Here is a 27,797-nt window from a genome sequence, read left to right as displayed (position 1 = left end):
CCAATCTCTTTTTTTTTTTTTTTTTAAATGATTTTTAAACTTTTTTTTTTTTGAGACAGAGTCTCACTTTGTTGCCCAGGCTAGAGTGAGTGCCGTGGCGTCAGCCTAGCTCACAGCAACCTCAAACTCCTGGGCTCAAGCGATCCTCCTGCCTCAGCCTCCCGAGAAGCTGGGACTCAGGCATGCGCCACTATGCCCGGCTAATTTTTCTATATATATGTTTTTAGTTGTCCATATAATTTTTTTTCTATTTTTAGTAGAGACGGAGTCTCGCTCTTGCTCAGGCTGGTCTCGAACTCCTGACCTTGAGCGATCCACCCGCCTCGGCCTCCCAGAGTGCTAGGATTACAGGCGTGAGCCACCGCGCCCGGCCCCAATCTCTTGATAGTCCAAAGAAGGGGGAACTTGCTCTAGCAAGGACACATGACTTACTGAATCACAGGGCTAAGAGAAAGGCAAATTAAATGAAATCTTAGTGCAATTTTTTTTTTATTTTTTTGAGACGGAGTCTCACTCTGTCATCTGAGCTAGAGTGCCGTGGCGTCGGCCTAGCTCACAGCAACTTCAAAGTCCTGGGCTCAAGCGATTCTCCTGCCTCAGCCTCCCGAGTAGCTAGGATTACAGGCACACACCACTACACCTGGCTAATTTTTCTATTTTTAATAGAGACAAGGGTCTCGCTCTTGCTCAGGCTGGTCTCGAATTCCTGACCGCAAGCGATCCTCCTGCCTTGGCCTCCCAGAGTGCTTGGATTACAGGCATGAGCCACTGCACCCGGCCAGTGCAATTTTTTAAAAGGCACATTGTCTCCATGTATTTTTGTGTGATTTTAAAGGGACATAAAGAGTAAGTGGATCCAGGAGGAGGCTTGCTCAAAAAAGATGATATATGTGTGAGCTCAAAATCTTCAGAGAAAAGTTGCAGCAGAAAAAAGTAATAACCAATATGGTAAGATAGACAAGAGTCAAAGATGATATGCCCAATTTCTAAGCATGTTTTGTGTGTATGTCTTACTTTCTGATTTAATTCGATAACTTAAAATAGATGAGCATATCTAAGGTTATAGACATAGACGTTCTTCCTAAAGCATTTATTCATTTTAGTTGTTCCTTCACTACATTTTTTTTTTAAAATCATGGTGGAAAACAGACCTCAGAGAACAGACCAGGCTTTTATTATAGATTACATGAACCTTGATGTGTACTAATAGAGTTCTTTGGGAAATAGCTTCCAAACCACCCGGTGTTAGGAATTGTTTATTGAAATCTGGGTTAAATGTAGTTATTTATACTTTAAACCAAGTTTAAGAGGGGGAGGGTGTAGTTCTATAAAATTTTCAACAAAACTTTTCTTGAATGGGCTGTTTCTTTGCATGCCTTTTGCCCCCGAAAGATTAAAAATTCCTTTTGTCAGTGTATCAGCATTTCTTGCTGGACTACACAGTGACACAGATATCTGATGAGTTACTTTTTGTGTCCAAAGAATTAAAGTGTTAGAATCATAGAATAGTTGAGCAGCAATGAATCTCTGGAATTTTTTTCTCCATGTTTTCAGGCAAGCCTGAACTCAAACAGTCCCAGAAGACTGACTCTAAAATCATCCAAACCTTTTAAAAAAAAAATGTTAATTCCTTTTAAAGGATCATAATTGTTTTGTTGACCTATGTTAAGGGTTTTTGTTTGCTTGTTTGTATTTTAGTAAATGATGGTCCCTGGAGCTTGCTTTTAGTTTTTACATTAAAGTAATTATTAATATAACTCTTTGTACAAAACTATAAAATGCAGATGGTCACAAAGAAAATAAAACCACCAGTTATTGTACCACCCAGAAAGAGTTTCATTGTTTTGTTTTGCAAAAATGTGAACAATTTTCTTTAAATTTCTAAATCAAAATTCTTCATGCATGTAATTCAGATAGTTCTATAAGTCTTACTATGAAAAATTGTAAAAATAAAAAATTTTTTAAGTTATAGTCCATCCTCACCCGGAAGGGTCCTATTCCCGAGAGGCATTTATTTTCCGCTGTTTTGTAACTTCCATATCTCTGTATCACATGCTTCTAGTAGCACATCTTGATTTCTGATTTGGGACATTAGCTATTGAATTCCCACCGTTGCAGAAGAAGTCTCAGCTCTTTCACACGTTCCTCACTGCCCTTCCTCTGCACATAGTGACCAGTTCATGATTGTGCATTTCTCATTCTCTGTTTTCTCAATATAATTATAATTTTTTACTAGATTGATATTGGGTGCTTAAATTATTATAAATGTATAAATGCCATTTAGAACTGAGCCATCCATGTAGCTTACTGTGATTACTTTTCCTATATATCCTTTTATTTTCCCAGAGTTGATAATTGTTTTGTTATTCATTTAGTTTTCTATTTTCTATTTATCACTAATCTATAATTTATTACTACTGTTTCTCCACACTTCCTCCCAGACCTTAAAATCTCTCAATACCTTAGATATTCTGTCAATTTCATCTTCTGGAAGAAGTCTCTCTGGAGCTTCTGACCTGCTCCTATCTACAGTGATGTCTCTAGACCTGTGGCCTGGCTGACTTTAGGATCTCTCTTTACCACCATCCTGAGATTTTGTCACGTCTCTTTTGTTGAATTTTTTATTTCCTGGATCCCGTTTTGTCTTCTTTCGTGGATTATGGCCTCATTTTTGTGGAGCATCTTTTCTTATTTTGCAAAAGATAATAATGATATTTCCCAACTGATTTGATTGTCTTGGCCTCTGCTTTTTATATTAGAGGCTTTGTTCAAATGTTTAATGAGCCTAAGATAGCTATTTTTCTCTAAAAATGGAGACTAAAAAGTTGATTGAAAGCTTTGTACCCATGGTAAGTCTTGTCAGCTCTGCTCAATATGCAAGGGTGATCTAGCTGGGTTATTTTCTTAGTGAACCTCCAGCATTATTATCTTTAAATCTTTCCCCCCTGAGCTGATCAGATTCTGCAGAGAAATCTCTTTGAGTCTTCTGTTTGGCAGGTGTGTAATCCTGGCTGTCAGTGTTCTGGGAACTGGGTGGGGAGAAGAAGGCCCGAGGGGAGTGTGTGGGGGTTGCCTTAGTACTCAGTATATAAACTTTCACTTAATCCTCCTGTTTTAACTTTTCAACTGTGCATGTGACTGGCATGCCCTATACCAGAGACCCTTCTCTCTAGAGAAGAAATTTCTAATTTGTGGCCAGGATTGGGGAGGGGAACTCACTTGGCTGCATGGAGTTGGGATAAGAATCTGGATATCAAACTGCTTCTTAATAAGACTTTCAAGCAGTCCTCCTGGTATTAGTCTTGCCTTCATCCAGTTTCAGGAGTACCTGGTTTAGCCAATTCCTGAGCCTTCTTTGGGAATGTCCAGTGAAAATTACTGTTTGGCTTTTGCCACAAATAGCTTTGGATTTAGCTTTGCCAGGACAGCTAAAAGAGTAATCACCTGTCCATATGCTTTATAACTTCTAAAATTTTATTGCTGTCGTCTCTTTTTTATTATTTGTTCTTAGGTTTATATGTTTTAAAAATTCCTTAATAATAATTTTTGTAGTGGGAGAGAGCAGAGGTTAAGGTATTTTCAATCTGCCATCTTTACTGGAAGTCCTTACATGTTGTAAGGACTATACAAAAAAGTATGCATATATTTTTTTAAACAATATTTTATGGAAATCTATGTCCTTATATACTTTAAAACAGTGATCCTTAAACTTTAGCATCCATCAGAATCACCTGGAGGACTCGTTAGAACACAGTAATTTGCATTTCTAAGTTCTCAAAGGATATGTTACCTGCTGGTCCAGGGACTATACTTTGAGAACCACTGATCTAAAGCATTATGAAAATTATGTAGTATACCATTGCATGGAATTATTTAATCAAACTTCCATTACTGGCACTTAGGTTGATCTAAATTTTTTTTTTCATATTATAAACAGTGCTGCCACAACATTCCTTGACCCTAAATCTTTGCATGTTTTTAAAATCATTTCATTAGGATGAAATCTTAGAAGTAGAACTGTTGGACCAGTTTGTCATATTGGGTTTCTACTTTGTGCTGGGGACTGGTTGTGCACACTGGGGACACAGTGGTGAGCGAGACTGCCTTCTAAGTGTTTATATTGTAGTGGGAGGAGATAGGCAGTACATACACAAGTAAAAAAGAAAATTTCAGTTACTGATAATTGCGTTTTTATATGAAGAAAGGATTTACAGGATTTGGAAAAAGGGATTTTGAGGAATGATTTCAAGAGTTTATGTCCAAGAAAGCTTAGAATTTCTCAGGGTCGTTCTTAGTTCTGCTTCTTTATCTACCCTCCCTCCTTAGGTGACTTCACCTAAAGCTGTGGCTTTAACCAACAACCAGCTATATGCTGAAACTCTAAAATTCCTATCTCTAGTCCCACCTCTCCTCTAAACTATAGGTTTTTATATTAACTGCCTATTCAACATTTCCACTGGTATATTTAATAAGATCTCACGTTTAACATGTACAATTCTGACATCTTGATTTCTCTCATCAAACTTGTTTTTTTGCTGTCCTCCTTATCTTGATAAACGGCATCTCCATTCTACTTGTTGCTCAGGCCAACATTAGAATTGTACTCATCTTCTCCTTTTCTCTCATGGTTTACATCCAGTCTATCAGCAAATCCTTTCGACTTTGTCTTCGAAATCTATCCAGAATCCAACCACTTCTCACCACTTGAAATGCTATCACTTCAGTTCAAATTCCTGTCATCGCGCTCCTGGAGGAGTGGTCTCCTGTTTTCACTTCTGCCCTCCTGTAACTCCATTCTTCCTATAGCAGCCAGACTGACCGTCCATAAATGAGGTCATATTGCTCCCATATTTAAAACTCTCCAGAAACTTCTTAGCATACTTAGAATAAAATCCAAAGTACAAATAATGACCTACAAAGGCCTATATAATTTCTTACTCTCTCCAGTATCATTTCCTATGAATTTCCTTCACCCATGATACCCTCACCACACTGGCCTCCTTGCTAGTTCTGCAAGTTCACTCCTGCTGATGTGTTTGGTATTCATTGCAACATCCTTAAAACTTACTTCTGGGCCCAGTGAGGTGGTTCACACCTATAATCCCAGCACTTTGGATGGCCAAGGTAGGAGGACTGCTTGAGGCCAAGAGAAAGACCAGGCTGGGGGATATAGCAAGACCCTGTCTTTACAAAAAAAATTGTTTAAAATTTAGCTAGGCACAATGGTATATACCTCTAGTCCTAGTTATTACTTGGAAGGTTGAGGCAGTAGGATCACTTGAGCCCAGGAGTTCAAAGCTGCAGTGAGCTATGATCATGCCCCTGCACTCCAGTCTAAGTGACAGAATGAGACCCTATCTTTAAAAAAAAGAGACTTTCTGAATTCATTCGGGTCTCTCCTCAAATGTCACCCTCTCAAAGAGGTTCCTCTGATCATTCATATAAAATAGCACATCTCTTGTCCCTTCCATCACTTTGTATGCCCTTACATTGCTGTTTTTCTATGACAACACTACCATCTGTCAATTATATATTTTTGTTGTTTGTTTATTGATCTGTCTCCCATTACTAGATTGTAAGTTCCAAGAGGGTTGAGACACTGTTCACTGTCATTTACTGAGACATAGAAGAGTGGCACAAAGAATGAGGTGAATAAGTATCTGTTGATTGAATGAATGAATGAGGATATGATATGTCATATGGTAGAGGATGCCCAGAGGATGGGGGTGGGAGGAGGTGCTGCTTTAGCTAAAGAGTTTTTTGTTGTTGTTCATTATTTGTTTTTTTGTTTTAGAGACAGAGTCTCACTTTTATTGCCAAGGCTAGAGTACATTGACATGATCATAGCCTGGCTAATTTTTCTATTTTTTATAGAGACGGGGTTTCCCTCAGGCTGGTTTGGAACTCCTGGCCTCAAGTGATGTTCCCAAAGTGCTAGGATTACAGGAGTGAGCCACTGCACCTAGCAGCTGAACAGTTTTGAAGAGGCCTCTCAAAGAAGAGGAGACATGGGAGTTGAGGCTGGGGTCAAAGGAGTTACACATTTTTTGCTTTGCATTGTAATTGTTTATTCTTTTACTTTAAAATTATTTTTCACTATTAAAAATTCAAATAGTTTAAATCCCTCTTTTAGAATCCCATCTCATCCCACTCCCACAGATAACCTATAGTTACCCCTTGGCTGATTTCCTTCTAAAACCTTTGCTGCTCTTTATTGCCAGATTGCTCTTTGTAAAGGTTATATCAGTTGCAACCTAACTTTAAGATATTTAAAATGTCTATTTGGATTTTTTGTTGTTTTTCTTTTGTTGCCCAAAATAATTGCTTCCATTTTTAAGAATCTCAATTTATCCCCTAAGAAATGGCGTCGTCTGTCTGTTCTGGATCTCTTGATGGAGTGGAATACTCACGACGAAAGGAGAAGGGAACTGTGAAGATGTCTGTGCCAAGAACACTTGCTCTCTGCTATCTATCGTTACTTTGGCAGAGAGAAACAATAACACTTTCAGATCTCTTGAGGTAAGCTGCACCTCTCATATGATGTTTTTGCTAATTGTGTGAATTAAGGAGACAAACTTTGGATGTTTTGAATTTTATAAGAAGGCTTAACTTGAGGATGAGCCTGGGAAAGTTGGGTGGCCTGGATTCTAATTCTGAAATCTAATCTTTCTGGGCTAGTAATTCATCTTCTTGATTTTTCTTATTTATAGAGCGGAAATAATAGTACTTACTTCACATTGGCTATTAGAAAATTAATTATTTATCTGTTAAAATGTTTTGAAGAGAAAGTGACATTAAAGTATCTGAGTTGTATTAACATTTTTAAGAAAAGATGCATAGATGATCTTTCCATTAGCAAAATGGTTGTTGTTATGGTAATGCAAAAGCATACATTGATGTCCATTAAGAGCTAAACTATAGGTTGTCTATGTTTATAAGGAAACCTTGAAAACAAAACTATTGGAAGAAGCTGTTATGCAGATAGGTAGTAAGCATTTATGTTTTTCAAGGTAATCTACACTTTTTATAGTTAATGAGTAAATTATGTCATTGTATGTAAGAATTTCTCATTTAATAGAAGATATGCCAAAATCATTAATATGTTAACTTTTTTTCCTTGCTTTGTATGTGTTCTGAATAATAACATTTGGGTTTAATCAATGTGTAGAGTGCTTTTAAGAGCACAGATTTGGTACTAGACCCCTGGGTTCAAATCCTGGCCTTGCCATTTATTTATTATATGATCTTGAGTAAGTTATCTAATTTCTCTCTGCTTCTGTTTCCTCATTGGTAAAATGGGGCTAATAATAATAACTACCTCATAGGGTTGTAACGACTTTCAATAATTAGTACTACATGAAAAGCACGTAGAACAGTGTTTGGCACATAACAAGAACTCTGTGATAGTCATTATTGTTTTTGTTTTCATCACCGTAATCATCATTATTATTGGCAGTAGGCCCTTTGATTAAATAAAATGCCTCCAGTAAGTGATGATACTGGCTTTGAATTTGGCCACATCAACCAAATAACAAGGCTTTTTTTCATGTGTTATTAACTCTGCAAGCAGATAGCCCATGATTCAGTGAATTTTACTTTTAAGTTTAAAAACCTGATCTTCCTCTGTGTGCCCTTATTGGGTGATCTCACCCTCTGCCAAGGCTTTAATTACCATCTATATGCTGATGACTCCCAAATTTATATCTCTAGCCCAGACTTGTCTACTGAGGGCCAGACCTGTATATCCATATATACAACTGCCTGCTGGGCACAGCTACTTGGATGTCTTTATGGTTGTCTCAGAGTCAACATTACTAAAAAGAGGTTCATCATCTATCTCCTTAATCTAGCTCCTTCTCCAGTGTTTTCTTTCTTAGTAAATGCCATGCACCCTGTTACATCCTACCCAGAAGCCTAGGAATCATCCTTGACTCTTTCCTTTCTCTACATGCACTGTTAGTCATTATGTTCTATCAATCATATGTACAAAATAACTCACAAAACCATTTTTCTGTCCATTCCCTCTCTATCCCCACTTGGATTGCTTAACAGTCTCCCACCTGAGCTCTGTGTCTGTGCTCTTTCTGTCCCTTTTCCTCCTGATAACCAGAAATACCTTACAGAAATATAAATGTAATCATGTCATTAGAACTGGATAAAGGGGCTAATCGTCCTACCCAGAGCAATCTATAAGGGGCTAACAAAACTTTCCTAGAAATCTAACAAGATAGAAAAAATAATATTTACCTGAAATTCTTCTCAGACTATTATATGTGGTTGGAAAAATGGAGGTAAAATCCTAGCCCTTCTCTCACTTCCTTGCTCTTTCCCTGTTCTTCCCTGCAATTTAAGGGAATTCTAAAATGCCTTCAAGGAGATTGGATCTGGTTAGCTGGGGGACTTTTATTTTGCTGTATGAGGTATATAAGTTCATGAACAGAGCTTAGTTGCTTGGGGCAGTAGGAGAAGAGGCTGTCACCATTGATCCTCTTTCTCTGCTTTTCTTCCAGAAAGAGCTCTATGTCATAGGTCCTGAAAGTGTGGACCTGATTAATAGCTTCTGCATCACCTAGGAACTTGTTAGAAATGCAAATTCTTGGACCCATACTAGACCTTCTGAATCAGAAACTAGGATAGGGCCTGGTAATCTCTGTTTTAATAAGCCTTCCAGGGGATTTTTATAGATGCTAAAGTTTGAGAACTACTGCCAAACTTTGAAAAAATATTTAAAGAACATTGATTTGAAGGGAGTATGTTATTAGCCTAACTGGAGTACTTACACTGATTGTGCATGTCACTTCCCTGTTCAAATCCTCTAGGAGTAGCCATAATCCTTAGGATAAATTTATAACCCTTCAAATAGCCTATAAAGGACCCTGCCTACCTAGTAATAACTAATAAATAAAAATAGCCAGTATTTATTCATTGCACAAATATTTATTGAGTATCCACTGTATGCAGGTGTTGTCTAGAGTCTAGACCCTTGAGATGCAGTTATAAACCATAGAGGTCAAGTCCCCTTTCTCATGAATTTCAAGACTAGAGGAAGGGCCGGGTGTGGTGGCCCACGCCTGTAATCCTAGCACTCTGGGAGGCCAAGGCGGGCAGATTGTTTGAGCTCAGGAGTTCGAGACCAGCCTGAGCAAGAGCGAGACCCTGTCTCTACTAAAAATAGAAAGAAGTTAGCTGGGCAACTAAAAATATATAGAAAAAATGAGCCGGGCATGGTGGTGCATGCCTGTAGTCCCACCTACTCGGGAGGCTGAGCCAGAAGTATTGCTTGAGCCCAGGAGTTTGAGGTTGCTGTGAGCTAGGCTGACGCCATGGCACTCTAGCCTGGGCAACAGAGTAAGACTCTGTCTCAAAAAAAAAAAAAAAAAAAGAAAAAAAAAGAAAAGAAGACTAGAGGAGGAAATATGACAAATACATAAATAAATAAGAAAATGATCAGACAGGGAAGGGTTATTCAGAAGATTGTAGTAGGATGGTGTGATCAAGATTGACTCGATGGCTACTGTAGATTAGTTATTAGGGAAAGCCTAGCTGATAAAGTAGAATTTAAGCTGCACTTTGAATGAAAATAGAGCCAAAATGTGAATATCAGAAGTATAGTAGTCCCTACTTATCCATAGGGGATACATTCCAAGACCCGCTATGGATGCATGAAACTGGATAGCACTAAATCCTATATGTACTATGTTTTTCTTATACATACATTCCTGTGATAAAGTTTAATTTATGGTGTAGGTACAGTAAGAGACTAACAACAATAACTAATAATAAAATAAAACAATTATAACATATATGCTGGCACCACTACTCTTGTGCTTTGGGGCCATTATTAAGTAAAGCAGGTGTTACTTGAACACAAGTACTGCAATACCATGACAATGTATCTGAGAACCAAGCAAACTGTTAATACAAGTGACTCATGGGTGGGGAGGGTCTATTCATGGATATGCTGGACAAAGGAAGGATACATATCCCAGGCAGGACAGAGCAAGATGCGCTGAATTTCATCATGCTACTCAGAACAGTGTACCATATAAAACTTATGAATTGTTTATTTCTGGGATTTTTCCATTTAATATTTTTGGGCTGTAGTTGACTGTGGGTAAGTTGCTAGTACCATGCCCCACAGCAAGAGCAAGCTCAGTGTGATGAAGGAGCAGAGGAGGGCTGCAAGAGAATTCTGATGAGGAGTGGGAGAGTGAGGGCAGAGAGAGAAGCAGGGGCAGATATCTGTTAGGAGATCCAAGTTAGGGGTTTGGATTTTCTTTTAATTGAAGTATAATTCATGTATAATAAAATTTACCCTTTTAAAATTACAATTCAATTAGCTGGGCATGGTGGTGCATACTTACAGTCCCAGCGACTTGGGAGGCTGAGGCAAGGCAAATCGCTTGAGTGATCTACAGCCTATGGCCACTGCACTGCAGCCTGGGTGGCAGAGTGAGACCCTGTCTCAAAACAAAACAAAAAATGTGCAATTTAGCAGTTTTCAGTATATTCACAAAGTTGCACAGCCATCACTTCTTTCTATTAATATTTCCAGGACATGTTCATCACTCCAAAAGGAAATCACATACCTGTTAGGATTTAAGTATGATGATAAGCCACTACAGCTATAGCAGGAGGGACATGATCTGATTTATGTTTGTAAAAGATCATGTGGAAAATGGATTCTAGGAGGAAAGGGCGGGCGGAAGCAGGGAGACCAGGTGGTCTTTTGCTATACTTCAGGCAAGAGATGGTAGCTTGGATTAGGATGCTGGTAATGGAAATGGAAAGAGGTGAACAGGTTCAGGATCTGTTTTACGGGTAGACACGACTTAAATGCAGTGCTTTTTCAATGATCTGCAATGAAGGACTAATTTGTTAAATTTCCAATCTGTCACAAATCAAAACTTTAGAAAAATACAAAATTGTAAGTAGAGACAGTGTTTCTAGGGGACACAGCTAACAGAGGCGTATGGGATGCTTTCAGTCTATGCCAATTGCTTTGTCAACTTCCTGGATTGACCCAGAGAACCAGCTGATAATACCAAAGAAGAGAAATAGATTGTTCAGTAGCTATCTTTTTGGAAAAATAAATATTTTTCTAAAAGGAACTTCAAATTCAGAAGGAAAAAACCTTGGAAAGAGGTTAAGAGCAGCGCTATTTATAAATGGTGAAACATCTTTTAAACTCCAGATGCCCAAGACTGCTCTGTGCAGACATCTCTGCTTCCCCTGGGCAGATCTCTCGTTCTTTCCTCTGCTCCTATAGCACTCAGCATGCCTCTGTGGTGGCACTTGTGGCAGGTGTCTCTACTGGTTCATCTGCAGGCTGTCTGTCTGACTCATTAGGATGGGGGTGTGGAGGACTCTTCATTTCTGAACCCCTAACACTCCACAGAGGGCTGGCATGTATTATCACATGGGGATAAAGTCTAAATAACTAATGAGCATATTAACATAATGAAATAGTAGATAGTTTTAAAAGTGGTAGTACGGGCTGAACACAGTGGCTCATGCCTGTAATCCTAGCACTCTGAGAGGCCAAGGTGGCAGGATCACTTGAGCTCAGGCATTTGAGACCAGCCTAACTAAGAGCAAGACCCCATCTCTACTAAAAATAGAAAAATTAGCCAGGTGCAGTGCTGTATGCCTGTAGTCTCAGCTACTTGGGAGGCTGAGTCAGGAAGATCATATTGAGCCCAGGAGTTTGAGGTTACAGTGAGCTACAATGACATCCCTGCATGCTAGCCTGGGCAATAGAGTGAGAACGTGTCTTAAAAAAAAAAAAAAGACCTACATTATATCCTATATATGAAATAATATTAAACCAAAAATATAGTTCTGAAATAATATGAATACTGATTACTATATATAAATACTTTATATAAACTAAAGATACTAAGGGAAAACTAGCTGCAAGAGGCTTTAACACCATTTTTTTACATAAAATATTTAATTCTTAACTTTCAGTAGGCTAAAAATTAAAGAAATCACATTTTTAATTTGAAATTAATATCAAATCAATTTTGTCCTTTACAATAGAACTCTGAGAGCCAAATATCAGCCAAGCTCTAGCAACAGCCAAGATTTTAAGACAGTACATTTTGTGTACTTATTCCAGTCATTTTCCTTAACAGTTGTCTTACTTTTAAAATCTTATATGTAGGTATATGGATATATATGACATGGTTGCAAGATCCCTATTCCTCATTCTCTAGTCTCCTACCCTACTTACTTTTCTCTTTAACCTCTCCCCCTACCTAACATACTATAGATTTCATTTGTTTGTTGTCTTTCTCTTCTCGCTGGAGTGTAAACTTCACAGGAACAAGAATGTTTTTCTCTTTTATTTACTGTTGTATCCCTGTAGCCTACAATAGTGCTGGGAATATAGTACTCAATAAATTTCTCTTGAGTGAATGAATAAATTATAAATAAAGATATTTGTTTATATGTATATGTTATTTTCTTCAAACTCAATAATTGGCTCAAAATATTTGATCTCATATTGTATTATGTGTACCGGACATTGGGATGTGTGGTGAGCAAACAGGGCAAGGTTCCTCCCATTGATGATTCTTCTAGCAATAAGCATCTACCATGCACCATGCCAGGTGCTGGAACCAGAAGGGTAGACAAGGGAAGTAGATGTGCAGTCATGGAAGACAGGGATCAAGGAAGGCCGCCCTGAAGAGGTGATTGACAAGATGAGTAGGAGCCTGTCATGTGAGGGGAGATAGGAATAGAAGGAATGCCATGTTGGAAAGCCTGGTGATGAACTGACAGATAAGATACCCACTTCTTAGACATATTTAATCTGTTTAGTCAGGAACTTAAGAGAATCGATTGATAATTGGCTAAATAGTCCCACGCATGGGTATGGAGAATAATAGATATGATCAAATTTATCATCGTTATAAATAAATATATGGAAGGTAGAATACACTTAACTGATTCTTACCTTATCTTTTTAAGAGACTCTTTTTCTTTTTTTTTTTTTTTTTCTTTTTTTTTTTTTTTGAGACAGAGTCTTGCTTTGTTGCCCTGGCTAGAGTGAGTGCCGTGGCGTCAGCCTAGCTCACAGCAACCTCAAACTCCTGGGCTTAAGCAATCCTACTGCCTCAGCCTCCCGAGTAGCTGGGACTACAGGCATGCGCCACCATGCCCAGCTAATTTTTTCTATATATATTTTAGTTGTCCATATAATTTCTTTCTATTTTTAGTAGAGACGGGGTCTCGCTCTTGCTCAGGCTGGTCTCGAACTCCTGACCTTGAGCGATCCACCTGCCTCGGCCTCCCAGAGTGCTAGGATTACAGGCGTGAGCCACCTCGCCCGGCCCAAGAGACTCTTTTTCCTGAAAACATTTACTGTGCTAAGTCAGTACATAGCACTCATTGAAACTTTTTCTTATTAAAAATACAGATTTGTTGAAGAGGACCATATTCCTTACGTAAATGCTTTTCAGCATTTTCCAGAAGAGATGAAATTATATGGGCGTGACAAAAGAATCTTTGCTGTAGAGGTAAGTTATTTTCTTTTTTTACTTTGTAGTTACTAATAAGACTACAAGAGTGGTTGATGATTTATATTTCTTGCCTGACTTATTGTTTGGTGTTGGAGTTTTTAAAAATGTCATCTAGGCCGGGCGCGGTGGCTCACGCCTGTAATCCTAGCACTCTGGGAGGCCGAGGTGGGCGGATCGTTTGAGCTCAGGAGTTCGAGACCAGCCTGAGCAAGAGCGAGACCCCATCTCTACTAAAAATAGAAAGAAATTATATGGACAGCTAAAAAAAATATATATATAGAAAAAATGAGCCGGGCATGGTGGTGCATGCCTGTAGTCCCAGCTACTCGGGAGGCTGAGACAGGAGGATCGCTTGAGCCCAGGAGTTTGAGGTTGCTGTGAGCTAGGCTGATGCCACGGCACTCACTCTAGCCTGGGCAACAGAGTGAGACTCTGTCTCAAAAAAAAAAAAAAAAAAAAAAAAAATGTCATCTAGTTTTTGTTCTATGCAAATATGGAACATTAATCATAATTTAATGAAGAGGATCATTATCTTTTATTTTCCTTATATGGCTCCTTCTAATCCTTTAGGTTATCCTCAAAATGTAGCTGTAGTGTGATGTGTGTACATTGTAAATGGGTACATTGTTGAGACTAAACTTGAGAAGTTTTATAGAGACCTTTAGGTGATTACATTTTTTTTTTTTTTTAAAAGATACGGGTTTTTTCATTGTTTTTTTGCACACTGTGTTGCTTTGAAGGAAAGAGAAGAAAGTTATTACCATGTTTGAAGAGGTACTGTTTTAAATCCTTAGCTTGTGTTTATCTTTTTCTACATGTGTTTTCGGATGTCTCCCATGGAAGGACTTCTGTCCTTTAATTGTGAGTTTTTATTACTATTTGTGGTGCTCAAAAGTTATTTTCCCTTTGTTCTTCATCAGAAGGTTTTCAGTATGCTAAGTATTCATTCTAAATATTTTCCTTCATTTGCCCACTTAAGGAATTATTTTCGTAGACCTTAATGACCTTCATGACCTTGAGATTGTTTATGGTTTAAGAGACATTTGTTGAGTGCCTGTTAGGTGTTTGTGAAATTAAGTAATATTTTTCTTTTTTACTCCTAACAACACCATAGTCTATAAGTAATGTTTATCACAATAAGGATGGATGTAAATTACAAGATGGTAAAATTGAGTCTCAAAAAAGTTAAGGTAACTTGCCCAATATCATATAATTGGCAAATCATGAGACCTGGATTTGGCCCTTGGTACTGTATCTCTCATGTCAAAAGTCTTTCCTGTATGCCACTATCTTTTTGTTCTCTGACAAAAACTACAGTCAGGAGAGGGTGGAATGTCCAGAGACAGTGGAGTAAAGAGGCTGCAAATCCTTTCCCCACAAACAAATATAGAATTTAATGAAATTGCCCCCCAAAACCTCAGGTCTCTGGAAATTGACCAAAGGCTAACAACAAACTGAGAAAGCATTTATTCATAAAAAACTGCAGCGGGAGTCTGTGGCATTATTCCCTAGGACTGCTCCCATCCCTCACCCCTACTCCCAGCCAGTGGCTGTGAAACCATTAACTTCGCTGTGGGAGGGGGGATGGCTTGATTCAGAGCAGAGGGCAAAACCCCCCTGTGTGGTGATGTTATCAGGAAAAACAGAAAATTCCATTAGAAATGTTCAGGGAGAGCTCACAGCCCTGTTAGCCTGAGATTGATGTACCACTAGTAGACAAGGCAGAAATTTAAGAGATCGTGGAAATGGAAAGGGCTGTAATTGTTAAGGTGACATCATAGACTCTTTACATTTGTAACTGCTGATTATTATTCCAGCTGGAGAGAATTTAACATAAGTAAAAAGTTAATATTTCCTTTATAAAAGTTGAGGTGCAGAGTGTAACTTATACTGCTTATATGGATATAATGACTTTCATCTGAAATCTTGAAATGTTTTCCATTACTATTTTATTTATTATTGTTCAGTCTCTGAAAGGCAGGTAGATTCCCTTCTTCAGAGAGAGAGAGAATTTGAGGCATTAAAAAAAAAAAAAAGATTGGAAAACCTAAGTAATCTAAGATTTTTAATTATTTAAGACATTAGACCAAGATATGTTTTCACTTCTCAGTTAATTCTCTTAGAAAATATTTCATGTTTGTTCTTTTACAGGTAAATAAGTTACCTCAGTAATTTACCACTTGGTAGTATGTGGTGGGGGAAGGTCTTTTTTGTCAGTTTTTATATTTCTTAAAAGGTTTGCTTTGAGAAAAAAGTCATCATAACGCAACAATATTTAATAGTGGTTTGACTTCATATTTAAATAAAAATATCTAATGGTGGTTTGACAGAAAATTAACCTGTATTCAAACATCCTTTGATGTTCAAGTTGATGTTGGGATTTATCCCTTTCCATCCTGTGAGTGTTAATAAAATGCAGATAGAAAGTGAAATTGCACATTTTACAAGTTCCAGCATGAAATATGTTGTCTTTGAAATTAATGTAGAACTGCCTGCAAATCTATCCATACATACAGGTCTGACAGAATTAGAGAAGTTTACAGTTGAAGAAGAGAAAAATCAGTGAGGGTGACACAATAGGGGCTTCCAAAGGGAAAATTTGAAGTCCAAGGATTAAGAGAGGTCCCTGACAAAGCGAATAGAGCCCTGGTATATTTTGTAAAGTGATTCTCTTTGGCATTATGTTGTAAAACCAAAGGAAATGGGAAGGATGTGTTATCATATAATTTTGCTAGAAAAATTACGCCCCCCAAAAATCAGTGTTTCATTCATTCTTTGTTACGAGAACTTAGTAGATGGGCATAATTATAACCTAAATTTTCTTCGATATAAGATAAAATAAACTTATTTGTATGCCTTTTGTTTCTCAAATTAAAGTCTCAACCAAATTCCTTTTTCACTATTTACCAGTAAAATTTTATCAACTGTTTTTTAATTAGATTCACTTTGAGAGACTTTTATTGGTGTGAATTATCTTTGGATGATAATAAAATAGGATAATGCAGTTCTGCTATGAAAATGACACTTCTTTTCATTAACAATAATCTAGACTGTTTCATTTAAATGAAGATCCTTTACTAAATTAGTCCCATTTTTGAAATTTTAGCAACTTTTTATTTTTCAAGAATTTAAAATTATTATTTGGCCTGTGTGTTGTCAATGCATACTATGTATTTGTTGCTAATAAAATACATTTTGTTTATGAGTTGTACTTTTACACCTCAAGGGAACAGAATGTCCAGATATGTAGGCCTTGATTTTATAGAACAGGTGCTTTCCTGAAAAATTGACTTTAAGGAGTTGAATCATGTGTCCCCACTGACATTCATTATGAAATTACAGACTCAAAATGTGGTGAAAAATGCAATCAAGAGTTAAGAGTATTGGTTTAAATTACATGTTTAAATTACTTTCTAATAAAACATGTAACAGTGCTATTCAAAACAAACCATGAATTATAGTGATTATATTAAAACTTAAAATAGCATCCTTACATCTGCTCTCTTAGCATTATATCTCCTTGTGCCACTTAATTTTTTAAAAATTTATTTTCAGGCCGGGCGTGGTGGCTCACTCCTGTAATCCTAGCACTCTGGGAGGCCAAGGCAGGAGGATTGCTTGAGCTCAGGAGTTTGAGACCAGCCTGAGCAAGAGCGAGACCCTGTCTCTACTAAAATAGAAAGAAATTAGCTGGACAACGAAAAATATATAGAAAAAATGAGCCGGGCATGGTGGCACATGCCTGTAGTCCCAGCTACTTGAAAGGCTGAGGCAGAAAGATTGGTTGAGCCCAGGAGTTTGAGGTTGCTGTGAGCTAGGCTGAACGCCATGGCACTCTAGCCTGGGCAACAGAGTGAGACTCTGTCTTAAAAAAAAACAACTTTATTTTCAAATATATCCTTCCCATAGTAAATATTCTAGTTTGAGATGGCAGGCTTAAACAGTGATTCTTTCCCAAAGGTTTTATCTAGTATGCGAGCTTTTATTTATTGAGGGATGTTAGTGGTTCTATAAGTAGGCTTTTTTATTACTGTTATTAATTTATTTTTTATTTCAGCATATTACAGTGGTAAAAATGTTTAGGTTACATATATTGCCTTTGCCCCACCTGAGTCAGAGCTTCAAGTGTGTCCATCCACCAGATGGTGCACACTGTACTCATTAGGTGCGAATATACCCATCCCCTCCTCCCCGCCACCTGTCCCAACACCTGATGAATGTTACTACTAAATGTGCGCATAAGTGTTCATTAATACCAATTTGGTGGTGAGTACATGTGGTGCTTGTTTTTCCATTCTTGTGATACTTCACTTAGTAGAATGGGCTCCAGCTCTTTCCAGGATAATACAAGAGGTGCTATTGTTTTTTGTGGCTGAGTAGAACTCTATGGCTTTTTTCTGGAATACCAATAACATATTAGACAACTTAATACTGTCCCACAGCTCTCTAAGGCTTCTGTTCCTTTTTTTCCTTTTTTAAGTCTTTTTGCTCAGTGTGTATTGTTTTGATGATTTTTATTGTTATGTCTTCAAATTTACTGATCTTTACTTCTTGAGTATCTTATCTGTTGTTAAACCCATCTAATGTATTTTTCATTTCAGATACTGTATTTTTCATTTCTGGAACTTCTATTTTAATCTTATTTCTTCCCTTTTTCTTCTCATTATGTTCATATTTTCTTTTATATTCTTGAGTATATTGACAATATTTATTACAGTTGTTTTAAGGCTTTTGTCTACCAATTCCATTGTCTGTTATTTCTGAGTCTGTTTTTGTTGATTGGTTTCCTGCTTCTTTGCTTGCCTGATACTTTTTGATTGGATGCAGATATTGTGAGTTTTACATCGTTGGGTGCCAAATTTTTGTTCTGGCTTATGTTAAGTAACTTGAAGATTAGTTTGATCCTTTACAAGCTTGTTTTTAAGCTTTGTTATGTCTGGTTTGCTAGTCCCTAATTTAGCCCCACTACTAAGGTATATCCCTTCGAAAGACTACTCCAGTGTCCCTAGTATTTTGAGGTCTCTGCACTCTGGCTGTTGTCTTCTGAGAACTCTGGAAATTGTTTGGTCTACTGCTTTTCAATGAGTTTTTACCCCTGGTCTCACTTTTTTTCCTCATACCTGCCTATGTTGGTATTCAACCAAAGACTTGAGAGGACCTCTTTGCAGATTTCTGGAGCACTCTGTGCAATTTTATCTTTTCTGGTATTCTCCCTGCAAATTACAGCCACCTCAGCTTCCAGGACCTCCAGTCCTTGTCCCCTCAGCTCAGCAAGACCACCAGCCTCTGTTTCATTTCCCACACCTGCAGTGAGGTTTGGAAACTGCCTCCGGGAAGTAAACTGGGCCATTGTTTCTCTTCTCTCAGGGATTACAGTCCCATGCTTCCTGTTGTCCGGTGCCTAAAACTGCTCTTTCATACCTTTGTTCCAGTTCTCTGTTGTTTACGGTAGGAAGTCAATTCCCATAGTAGTTAGTCCTTCGTGAGCAGAACAGAAATGTTCAAATGCTGATTTTTAGACCTTTAGAAATAGAATCAGTATTCAGATGCTTTTTAGGTGAATATTATCTGAACAGTTCTTTCTGGAATGCCTAAAAGCTTCTCAGTGTTCATTCATTCTTGGATTTTTTTTTTTTTTTAAAGCTGTAGTCTCTATTCATGAATATTGTCTCTAGTCTGATCTTTGCTGAATTTTTTTCCCCCAAATGGACCATGTTATTGGAGGGTCATAGTTTTGTTTACATAAAATACCTCCCTTAGTAGTAATCCCTTTTGTTGACTTTTTTTTTCTTTTTAAAATTAATATTATTTTCAATTGACAAATCATAATTGTTTATATTTTGGGGGCACATTATGATATTTTGATATATGTGTATGCCATGTGGAATGATTCACTCAAGCTGATTAACATGTCCATCACCTCAATTACTCATTTTTATGGTGAGACATTTGAGATTTACTCTTATTTTGGAATATACAATACTGTCATATGCTGCATAGCAGCATTTTGGTCAAGGATTGTCTGCATATACCATGGTGGTCCCATAAGATTATAATGGAGCTGAAAAATTCCTGTTGTCTAGTGATGTTGTACCCTTCATAGCCTTGTAGTACACTACATTCATTACTTATGTGTTTGTGTTGACGCTGGTGTAAACAAACCTACTGCACTGCCAGTCAAAACTACAGCAGGTACAGTTATGTACAGTACATAATACCTGATAAGGAATATAAATGACTATGTTACTGATTTATGTGTTTACATATTATTTTAGAATGTACTTTTTCTACTTCTTAAAAAAAAGTTAACAGCCTCTAGGCAGGTTCTTCAAGAGGTGTTTCAGAAGAAGGCATTGTTATCACAGATGACAGCTCCATGCATGTTATTGTCCCTGAAGACCTTCCAGTGGGACAAGATGGAAGGTAGTGATATTGATGATCCTAACCCAATGTAGGCCCAGGTTAATGTGTGTGCTTGTGTCTTTGTTTTTAACAAAAAAGCTTAAAAAGTAAAAAAAAAAAAAAAAAATTTAAATAGAAAAGTTATAAATAAGGATATAAAGAAAAAAACATTTTTGTACAGATATACAATGTGTTTGTTCTAGGCTGAGTGTTACTTCAAAAGAGTCCAAAAGCTTTTAAAAAAAATTAAAAAGTTTATAAAGTAAAAAAGTTACAATAAGCTAAAGTTAATTTTTTATTCAAGAAAGAAAAATATTTGAAATAAATTTAGTATAGCCTAAGTGTACAGTGTTTATAAAGTCTACAGTAGTGTACAGTATTGTCCTAGGCCTTCACATTGACTCATCACTCACTCACTGATTCACCCCGAGCAACTTCCAGACCTGCAAGCTGCATTCATGGTAAGGGCCCTATTTATACAGGAATAAATTTTTTCTCTTTTATGCTGTATTTTTACTGTACCTTTTCTATGTTTAGATACACAAATACTTAACCATCGTGTTACCATTGCTTACAGTATTCAGTACAGTAACATGCTGTACAGGTTTGTAACCTTGGAGCAGTAGTCTATGTCCCATATAGCCTAAGTGTGTAGTGGGCTTATACCATCTAGGTTTGTATATATACACTCTGTGATGTTCACACTATGAAATTGCCTTATAATGCATTTCTCAGAATGTATCCCTGTTGTTAAGCAACACATGACTATACATTATTATTGACTATTGACTATAGCCTATAGTCAGCCTCTAGTAATCATTCTACTCTCTACTTCTTTGAGTTCAACTTTTTTAGATCCCACATATAAGTGAGAGTGTGCGATATTTGTCCTTCTCTGTCTTGCTTGTTTCACTTAGCATGATGTCCTCCAGGTTCATCCACATTGTCGCAAATGACAGAATTTCCATCTTTTTAAAGGCGGTATAGTTTTTTATTGTGTATATATACCACATTTTCCTTTTCCATTCATCCATTGATTGACACTTAGATTGATTCCACATCTTGGCTATTTAGAATAATGCTGCAATGAACATAGTAGAGCAGATGGATATCATATTGATTTCAGTTCCTTTGGATATATACCCAAAAATGGGATCCCTGGATCATATGATAGTTCTATTTTTAGTTTTTTGAGGAACCTCCATTCTGTTTCCATAATGGCTACACTAATTTACATTCTAACCAACATTGTACAAGAGTTCCCTTTTCTCTACATCTTCACCAACACTTGTTATCTTTTGTTATTTTAAACTAATCTTAAGTGAAAGGACAGGGTAAAACAGATTTCTTACAGAGATTTTGGTGGAAAATGTAAGCATAATAATGGGAGATTATATCTTGGTAGCAACCATTGCACTTTGCTTTTTTCACTCATATCCTGGAGAGCTTTTTTAAAAAAAACTTTATTTTGAAATAATTTCAGATTTATAGTAAAGTTGCAAAACGAAAAAGGCAAAATACAAGATTACCCATATAGCCTTTACCCAGATTGAACTATTATTAACATTTTATCCCATTTGTTTTATCATGGCCATTTTCCCTCTGTGTATCTGTGTGATTCTATTTCTGAATTATTGAGTGTAAGTTACATCCATCATGACACGTTATTGCTAAATAGTATATATTTCCTAAGAGTAGAGATACTCTCTTACATAATTGCAATTTAGTTATAAATTTTTTTTCTTTTTAGAATTGCATAGTATAGATATGCCACAATTAACTAGTTCTCTATTGATAGGGTTTTGTGTTTGGGGAGAAGGCTAAAGAAGGCAGCTAGGCAATGAAAACACAAAACAAACAAAACTAGAAACAATCTAAATATCTATTAACAGGAAAATGTATAAATATGTGATATATTCATATAGGGTATATTAAACAACTATGAAAATTAATGAACTACAGCTACAAACAACATGAATGAATCTGAGAAACATTATATTGAGTGTAAAAGGCAAGACTTAGAAAACTACATATTATAGTGTGATACCGTTTTTTAAAAAAAGTAAGTTGATGATGAGCAAAATTCAGGATACTAGTTTCCTCTAAAGGGGGAGACAGAGGGATGGGATATAGGAGTACGCTGGTAGATACGATGATATTGGTAATGTTCCACTTCTTAAGTCAGGTGGTGATTCATGGGTATTCATTTTATTATGCTTCATAGCTTACAAATATATGTATTCTTTTGTATTTTTCAAAATTTTAAAGGCAGCTAGAGGCTGTTGTCTAAGTAGAATTTCTAAAAGAAAGGAGCAAAAGACAGTATGTGATGCATGGGTTTGTGTCTTGCATCCCCAGCTAAAAGGTGTCAACTCTTTGAGAGTAGGGACCATATTTACTACTATTTTATTACCTATAGGACCTAATATGATTCTGTATGCATGGTAAAGACTCAGTCTGTTTACTGATTAAATGATTTGAAATAGATATAAAACAGAATAGGTTTAAACACTTTATTTTTGGAAGATTTGAAACTGATTTGTTGAAATCAGATTTCAAATTGGTCTTTTCCACACAAGTAGGAAATTTCCAGACTGTTTCTGATATATTTATTAAATAATATATCAGAATGCCATTAAATAGTGGTGTTTGGTTAAAAGAAAAAAAGCATTTTATTAAATTTTAATGGTAAATTTATAAGGGATATAACTTCTGCTTATAAGCAGGGACATTTAAAAATAAGTTATGGGTGTGTCAGTATCACTCATTTGAAAACCACTGTGTGAAATAAATAATCTTATCAGTTTGTCTGTATTCTTTGCCAATATACTTAAACCAATAGTGAACTACTCAGATTAGAAAATGTATCTGTGAGGCTATTTTTATATTTCTCTGAGAATCATACCTCATAAGCAAAACTAGTGATTTTATGTGGATTACCTGTGATTTAGTTTGATCCTGGGCCAGTATACTCCAGTACCCAGTGTGCTCAGCCTGGGGCTTCCCTCACCTCTACATCCCAGGAAGAGAGAATGGGGATTTGGTGTTACACTAGCCTGAACAAAACTGAATAATGACAAAGGTAAATCTGCTGTAAAAATAATCACATGACCCTTCCAAAATCAAACAGACATTACTTGGGGATTATCTACTCTTCTGGATACCATCTTTTAATCTCCTTTACTACAGATATATGAAATTGGAATGTAGCTATACAACAGCAGAGTATCTGGAGAACAGACAAATCTTAGGAAGAAGGACTCCAATAGGTTTTTTCCAGCTCTGATTCTGAGGCCAAAACAAATTACTGTCTCCTTTTCAGTTGGCAAGCCCTCATTGGTCATCAATTCATAATTTGCATTTGTTCATAAGGTTTGTATTTGTCTGTGCAAGTTGACAACATGTTTCTAAAGAGGTCTCATCCTCAGGACCAAAGCTGTATTTCACAAAAAGTGATGTGTTCACCACAAACTTCCAGAAGACTAGACTCTGAACATAAAAAAGTATTTTTTAGGCCGGGCGCGGTGGCTCACGCCTGTAATCCTAGCACTCTGGGAGGCTGAGGTGGGTGGATCGCTCAAAGTCAGGAGTTCGAGACCAGTCCGAGCAGGAGCGAGACCCCGGTCTTTACTAAAAATAGAAAGAAATTATCTGGCCAACTAAAATATATATAGAAAAAATTAGCCGGGCATGGTGGCGCATGCCTGTAGTCCCAGCTACTCGGGAGGCTGAGGCAGTAGGATCGCTTAAGCCCAGGAGTTTGAGGTTGCTGTGAGCTAGGCTGACGCCACGGCACTCACTCTAGCCAGGGCAACAAAGCGAGACTCTGTCTCAAAAAAAAAAAAAAAAAAAAAAGTATTTTTTGTTACTACTTGGAAGATTTACAATCAGTAAGATAATTCTAGCAGACTAAGAATGCTAGGTGAGCTATTTTCTGAGTCATAGTACATGTGGAATTCATTTTTATCCTTCTTCCACAAATAATTACAGTGTTTTGTCATTGCTTGTGATAGTTTTATTCCTTATTAATTTTCCTTTGTTATAGAAAGTCTTGTTGTAAGTTTGGATTAACAGGTGCATGGAGCATTAGCTTTTTCTCAGCTGAATCTTTGCTTCAAAACAACAATAAGAATAAGTAAGGGCGAGGCCCTGCACTCCTTTTTTTTTCTTTTTTAAAATAGCAGAGCAGGAAGTTTGCCTCTGACAGGGTATTGTAATCAGGTTTATCACAGGAGCCTGCTGTTGTGTAACAGAAACTCTAGCTTGTCCTTACCTGTCTTAAAGCATTGCTTCATAAAGGAAAATAAACTCACTGGAATATTTGTGAAATTCAATAAAATACTTTCCCAAGCACTCAGTTTTTAATGCATGCTGGAACAATTTATTACAACTTCATGGTCTTTTAAAAAGCATATTAAACTTATGATTTCTTACTGTTGTAATTAAATGGATCGGTATCACTCTAGGAGCCCTGTGTGTTATATTATACCTTTTACAGACACATCTTCAGCCAAGTGTAGTATAAGTCCACACTCCTTCCCTCCTCCACTTTTTTGAAAAAAAAGGGAAAGGTTTGGGATACCTTCAAATGACTGTTTATTTAATTGACAGGCAGCTTTTCTTCATTGTATGCTTTGCCTTTGCTCACAAAAGTGCATTCACTATTCTATAATAGTATGTTGAAACTTTTAAATGGAAATGGCTTTCCATTAACAAAGGAGGCATTTTCTTCCCCCCTTCCATGTCTTAGCTTTCTCCACTAAGTCTTGGCTTCTTCAGCAGCTGTACCTCCACCAGAAATGACAAAAGGTGCAATTGTGCTAGGAGATGGCAATGAAGATAATGCCAGTGGAGTTGTGTGTGGGGGCTGCTGGGGACTGTTTTCCTTCTGTGTTTGGTTTGCTTTTGTTATTCCAGAAAGTTGAGCATACCTTAAAAACCAAAAAGGAAAAAAAAAAAAAAACCCTTTAAAAACCCTTCTCAAACCTTTATCCTGGGTGAGCTGTTTCTTTCCATTAAGTCGTTCTGTTAGTATTTAAGTGGACTTCTTTGTCTTAATAACAACATATCTGACAAAACTCACTTAAAACATAGGGGAATGGAATAAAGAATACAGAGTATTGATGTGGTTTGTTTTCTTTTTCCAAGCAACCTGTGAGACTTTGTCTTCCTGCCATTACCCTGACTTAAGAGCAAAGCTCAGGAGGGGAGATGGGTGTGCAAATTTAAGTTTTAGTATTTCTAATCACCTCCTTTTTCTGAGTTGTGATTCCCAACCCCAGGTAGATGGCCTTTTCATTTTATTTATTTACTTATTTAATTTGAAGATAACCTCCTCTTTTTTTTTTTTTTGACTCTGCCTCTTCTGCTACTTTATTTTTTACTCAAGTTTCTGGAGTATGGTGCTGATTTGAAGCACTATTCTAGCAAAAATCTTTCAGTTCATCTGGTAAACTGAAAATCTAGTCTCTTTTAGGGGTACCAGCTCTTCACAGTGTACCGAATAATCAGATCATTGGTTGAACCCAAGTATTGAGTCTAGACGTACTTGTCTCTTTAAGGTACAATTTATTCTGTCAGTGACTTATGGAAAGTAGAGCTACTTCTATATTTTCAGCCTTGATTTTCTTTACTTTTACATATTTTAAGCCCACAGACCAGTTTCTAAATACAGAATATGTAACATACATGTTATTCTACCATGGTCCTTGGCAATGTTTCTAAATCCTCTCAAGAATTAGTCATTTCATCATCCTCGCTGGACTCAGCAAGGAGGGATGAAGAGGAAACTGGAAATTCATTCTGAAGTACATCTCCAGTATTTTGAATGTTGATCAACAACATTCTGATCTTCTCTCTGAATGAGTAAAAAAAAAAAAAAAAAAAAGATGTAATACTGGTTCAGCCAAACCCACTGAGTGGCACTCTGCCATGATGATTCATTTTGCCTTAGAGCAGTCTTACACCCTTTGTGAAACTGGGTCCCTTTTGGTTGAAGGAAGAAACAGACTCCTCCAGAGCTGTCAGTCACTTCTTAAGCACCTCCAAATGAAGGCCTTATTGGATCAAGTTTTAATACACTCAGTCTTCAAACTTTACTCTAGATTTGTTCACCATCTCACTCTATAAGACACTTGTAGCCCTCGGGATTGTTTGTGCAATCTTTGTTAGAATAATAATATGACAGGTTTAAAATCTACCTGAGGGAAATTAAGGTGAGCATAATAACAACAGGTATTCTCAGTTTCCCTGATTCCCACTCCTTCCTCCCCGAATTACTACTGCCAGACAGCATGAGGAGAAGCCAGCCGGCTGATGTCGTCCTTTGTTTCTGGCCTCCCACTTCATCTTAGCCATCACCGGAAAGTGTGTGTGCACTTACTTCTCTTTTCAAGCTTGTTGGAATAACACTATTTGAGGATTTGTCCAGTTTGCAAGAAAAATGAGGATGGGAAACCACTACATTTTATTTTTTATTTTTTGCTTCCTACGAGTGGCATATTCTGTTCTCTAGGGATCCGCAGATATTTCATTAGTCTCCAGGGGCTCTCAAGGTTTGCATTAGTATGCATATGAATATCCTGGAGGGCTTATTTAAACTGCAGATTCCTAGACCCAATGTCAGAGATTGATTCAGTAAATGGAGTGTGGGACCTAAGAAGATGTGTTTTTCATAAGCATCTTGCAAGTGATTCTAATGGAGATGGTGCTTTGAGCGGTACAGAGGAGTCATCTCTCTCTGCCTGTGTCTTTTTTTTTTTTTTTTTAATTCCACCTTGTTCCACAAAAGATTGAGGTAGAATTAGACTAACTAGCAGGTAACCAAAGGGTCAATATAAAACAAAATGCTGTTATACCTTACTAAACGTGCAAAGTTTTAAACAGCATTCTGATAGACCTCTTATTCTACCCAATACATCAAATTCCACATGCCTAGTGAAAATATGGTACAGGCCGGGCGCGGTGGCTCACGCCTGTAATCCTAGCACTCTGGGAGGCCGAGGTGGGCGGATCGTTTGAGCTCAGGAGTTCGAGACCAGCCTGAGCAAGAGCGAGACCCCATCTCTACTAAAAATAGAAAGAAATTATATGGACAGCTAAAAACATATATAGAAAAAATTAGCTGGGCATGGTGGTGCATGCCTGTAGTCCCAGCTACTCGGGAGGCTGAGACAGGAGGATTGCTTGAGCCCAGGAGTTTGAGGTTGCTGTGAGCTAGGCTGACACCACGGCACTCACTCTAGCCTGGGCAACAGAGTGAGACTCTGTCTCAAAAAAAAAAAAAAAAGAAAATATGGTACAAATACCTAGAAACTTCTAAGAGACATGTCCCTTGGGTGTATTCTATAGATGCCTTTTCTAAAAGTCAGAATAAGCCTATTCTAACACATTCACTGCATGGTTACTGTAAATATTACATGATCATTGTCCATGTTTTAGAATCTTGTCAGAGACTAACTCCTCTTTCTGGGCTAAGGATAACTGAAACCATGCTAAGTAACAACGCTCACAGCCCTTCTGCCAGAGGTTAGATACCTTGCTAAGTTAGCAATCCAGGACCCCAAATTGGCCTGGCTCAGTTGAACTGGGAGCAGATGCATAGGGAAGGTTGTCCATAGCTAAGCCCTATTAGGTACAATTGAGCCACCACCTCATGTGTTGTTGGTGGCGGGAGGTAGCATTCTGATGCTTTTAGTGATGTCCCCTGGGACAGAAATGTTTGCAGTGGTGATGTGCAGTTGTAACTCTTTCCCCTCATTTGAGGCACTAAAAGGAAGATCCTTTTTAATCTTATACTAGAATCATTAAATAGTAAGCATGATTTTTTGGCAAAGAAGTCCTGAGCAAGAGATTCTGCAGATACTATAT

The 27,797-nt window shown here is 37.3% G+C and overlaps 1 protein-coding gene across 2 annotated transcripts in view; it reads left to right on the top strand.

Moving 5' to 3' along the window:
• TAF1B (TATA-box binding protein associated factor, RNA polymerase I subunit B) overlaps window positions 1–27,797 on the top strand; it is a 69,597-nt gene that overhangs the window by 15,553 nt on the left and 26,247 nt on the right. Inside the window, exons 7-8 of one of the 2 annotated variants that reach the window (XM_069494517.1) lie at window positions 6,360–6,519; window positions 13,424–13,523. In XM_069494517.1, the coding sequence (XP_069350618.1) occupies window positions 6,360–6,519; window positions 13,424–13,523 (260 nt within the window). The remainder of the gene's footprint in view (window positions 1–6,359; window positions 6,520–13,423; window positions 13,524–27,797) is intronic. The other variant, XM_069494518.1, reaches the window with a different exon arrangement.

This window comes from Eulemur rufifrons, chromosome 19 (genome assembly GCF_041146395.1).
Source record: "Eulemur rufifrons isolate Redbay chromosome 19, OSU_ERuf_1, whole genome shotgun sequence".
Taxonomy (NCBI): domain Eukaryota; kingdom Metazoa; phylum Chordata; class Mammalia; order Primates; family Lemuridae; genus Eulemur; species Eulemur rufifrons.
Note: the sequence above shows the minus strand (reverse complement) of the source record. Positions and strands in the feature narration are given on the sequence as shown.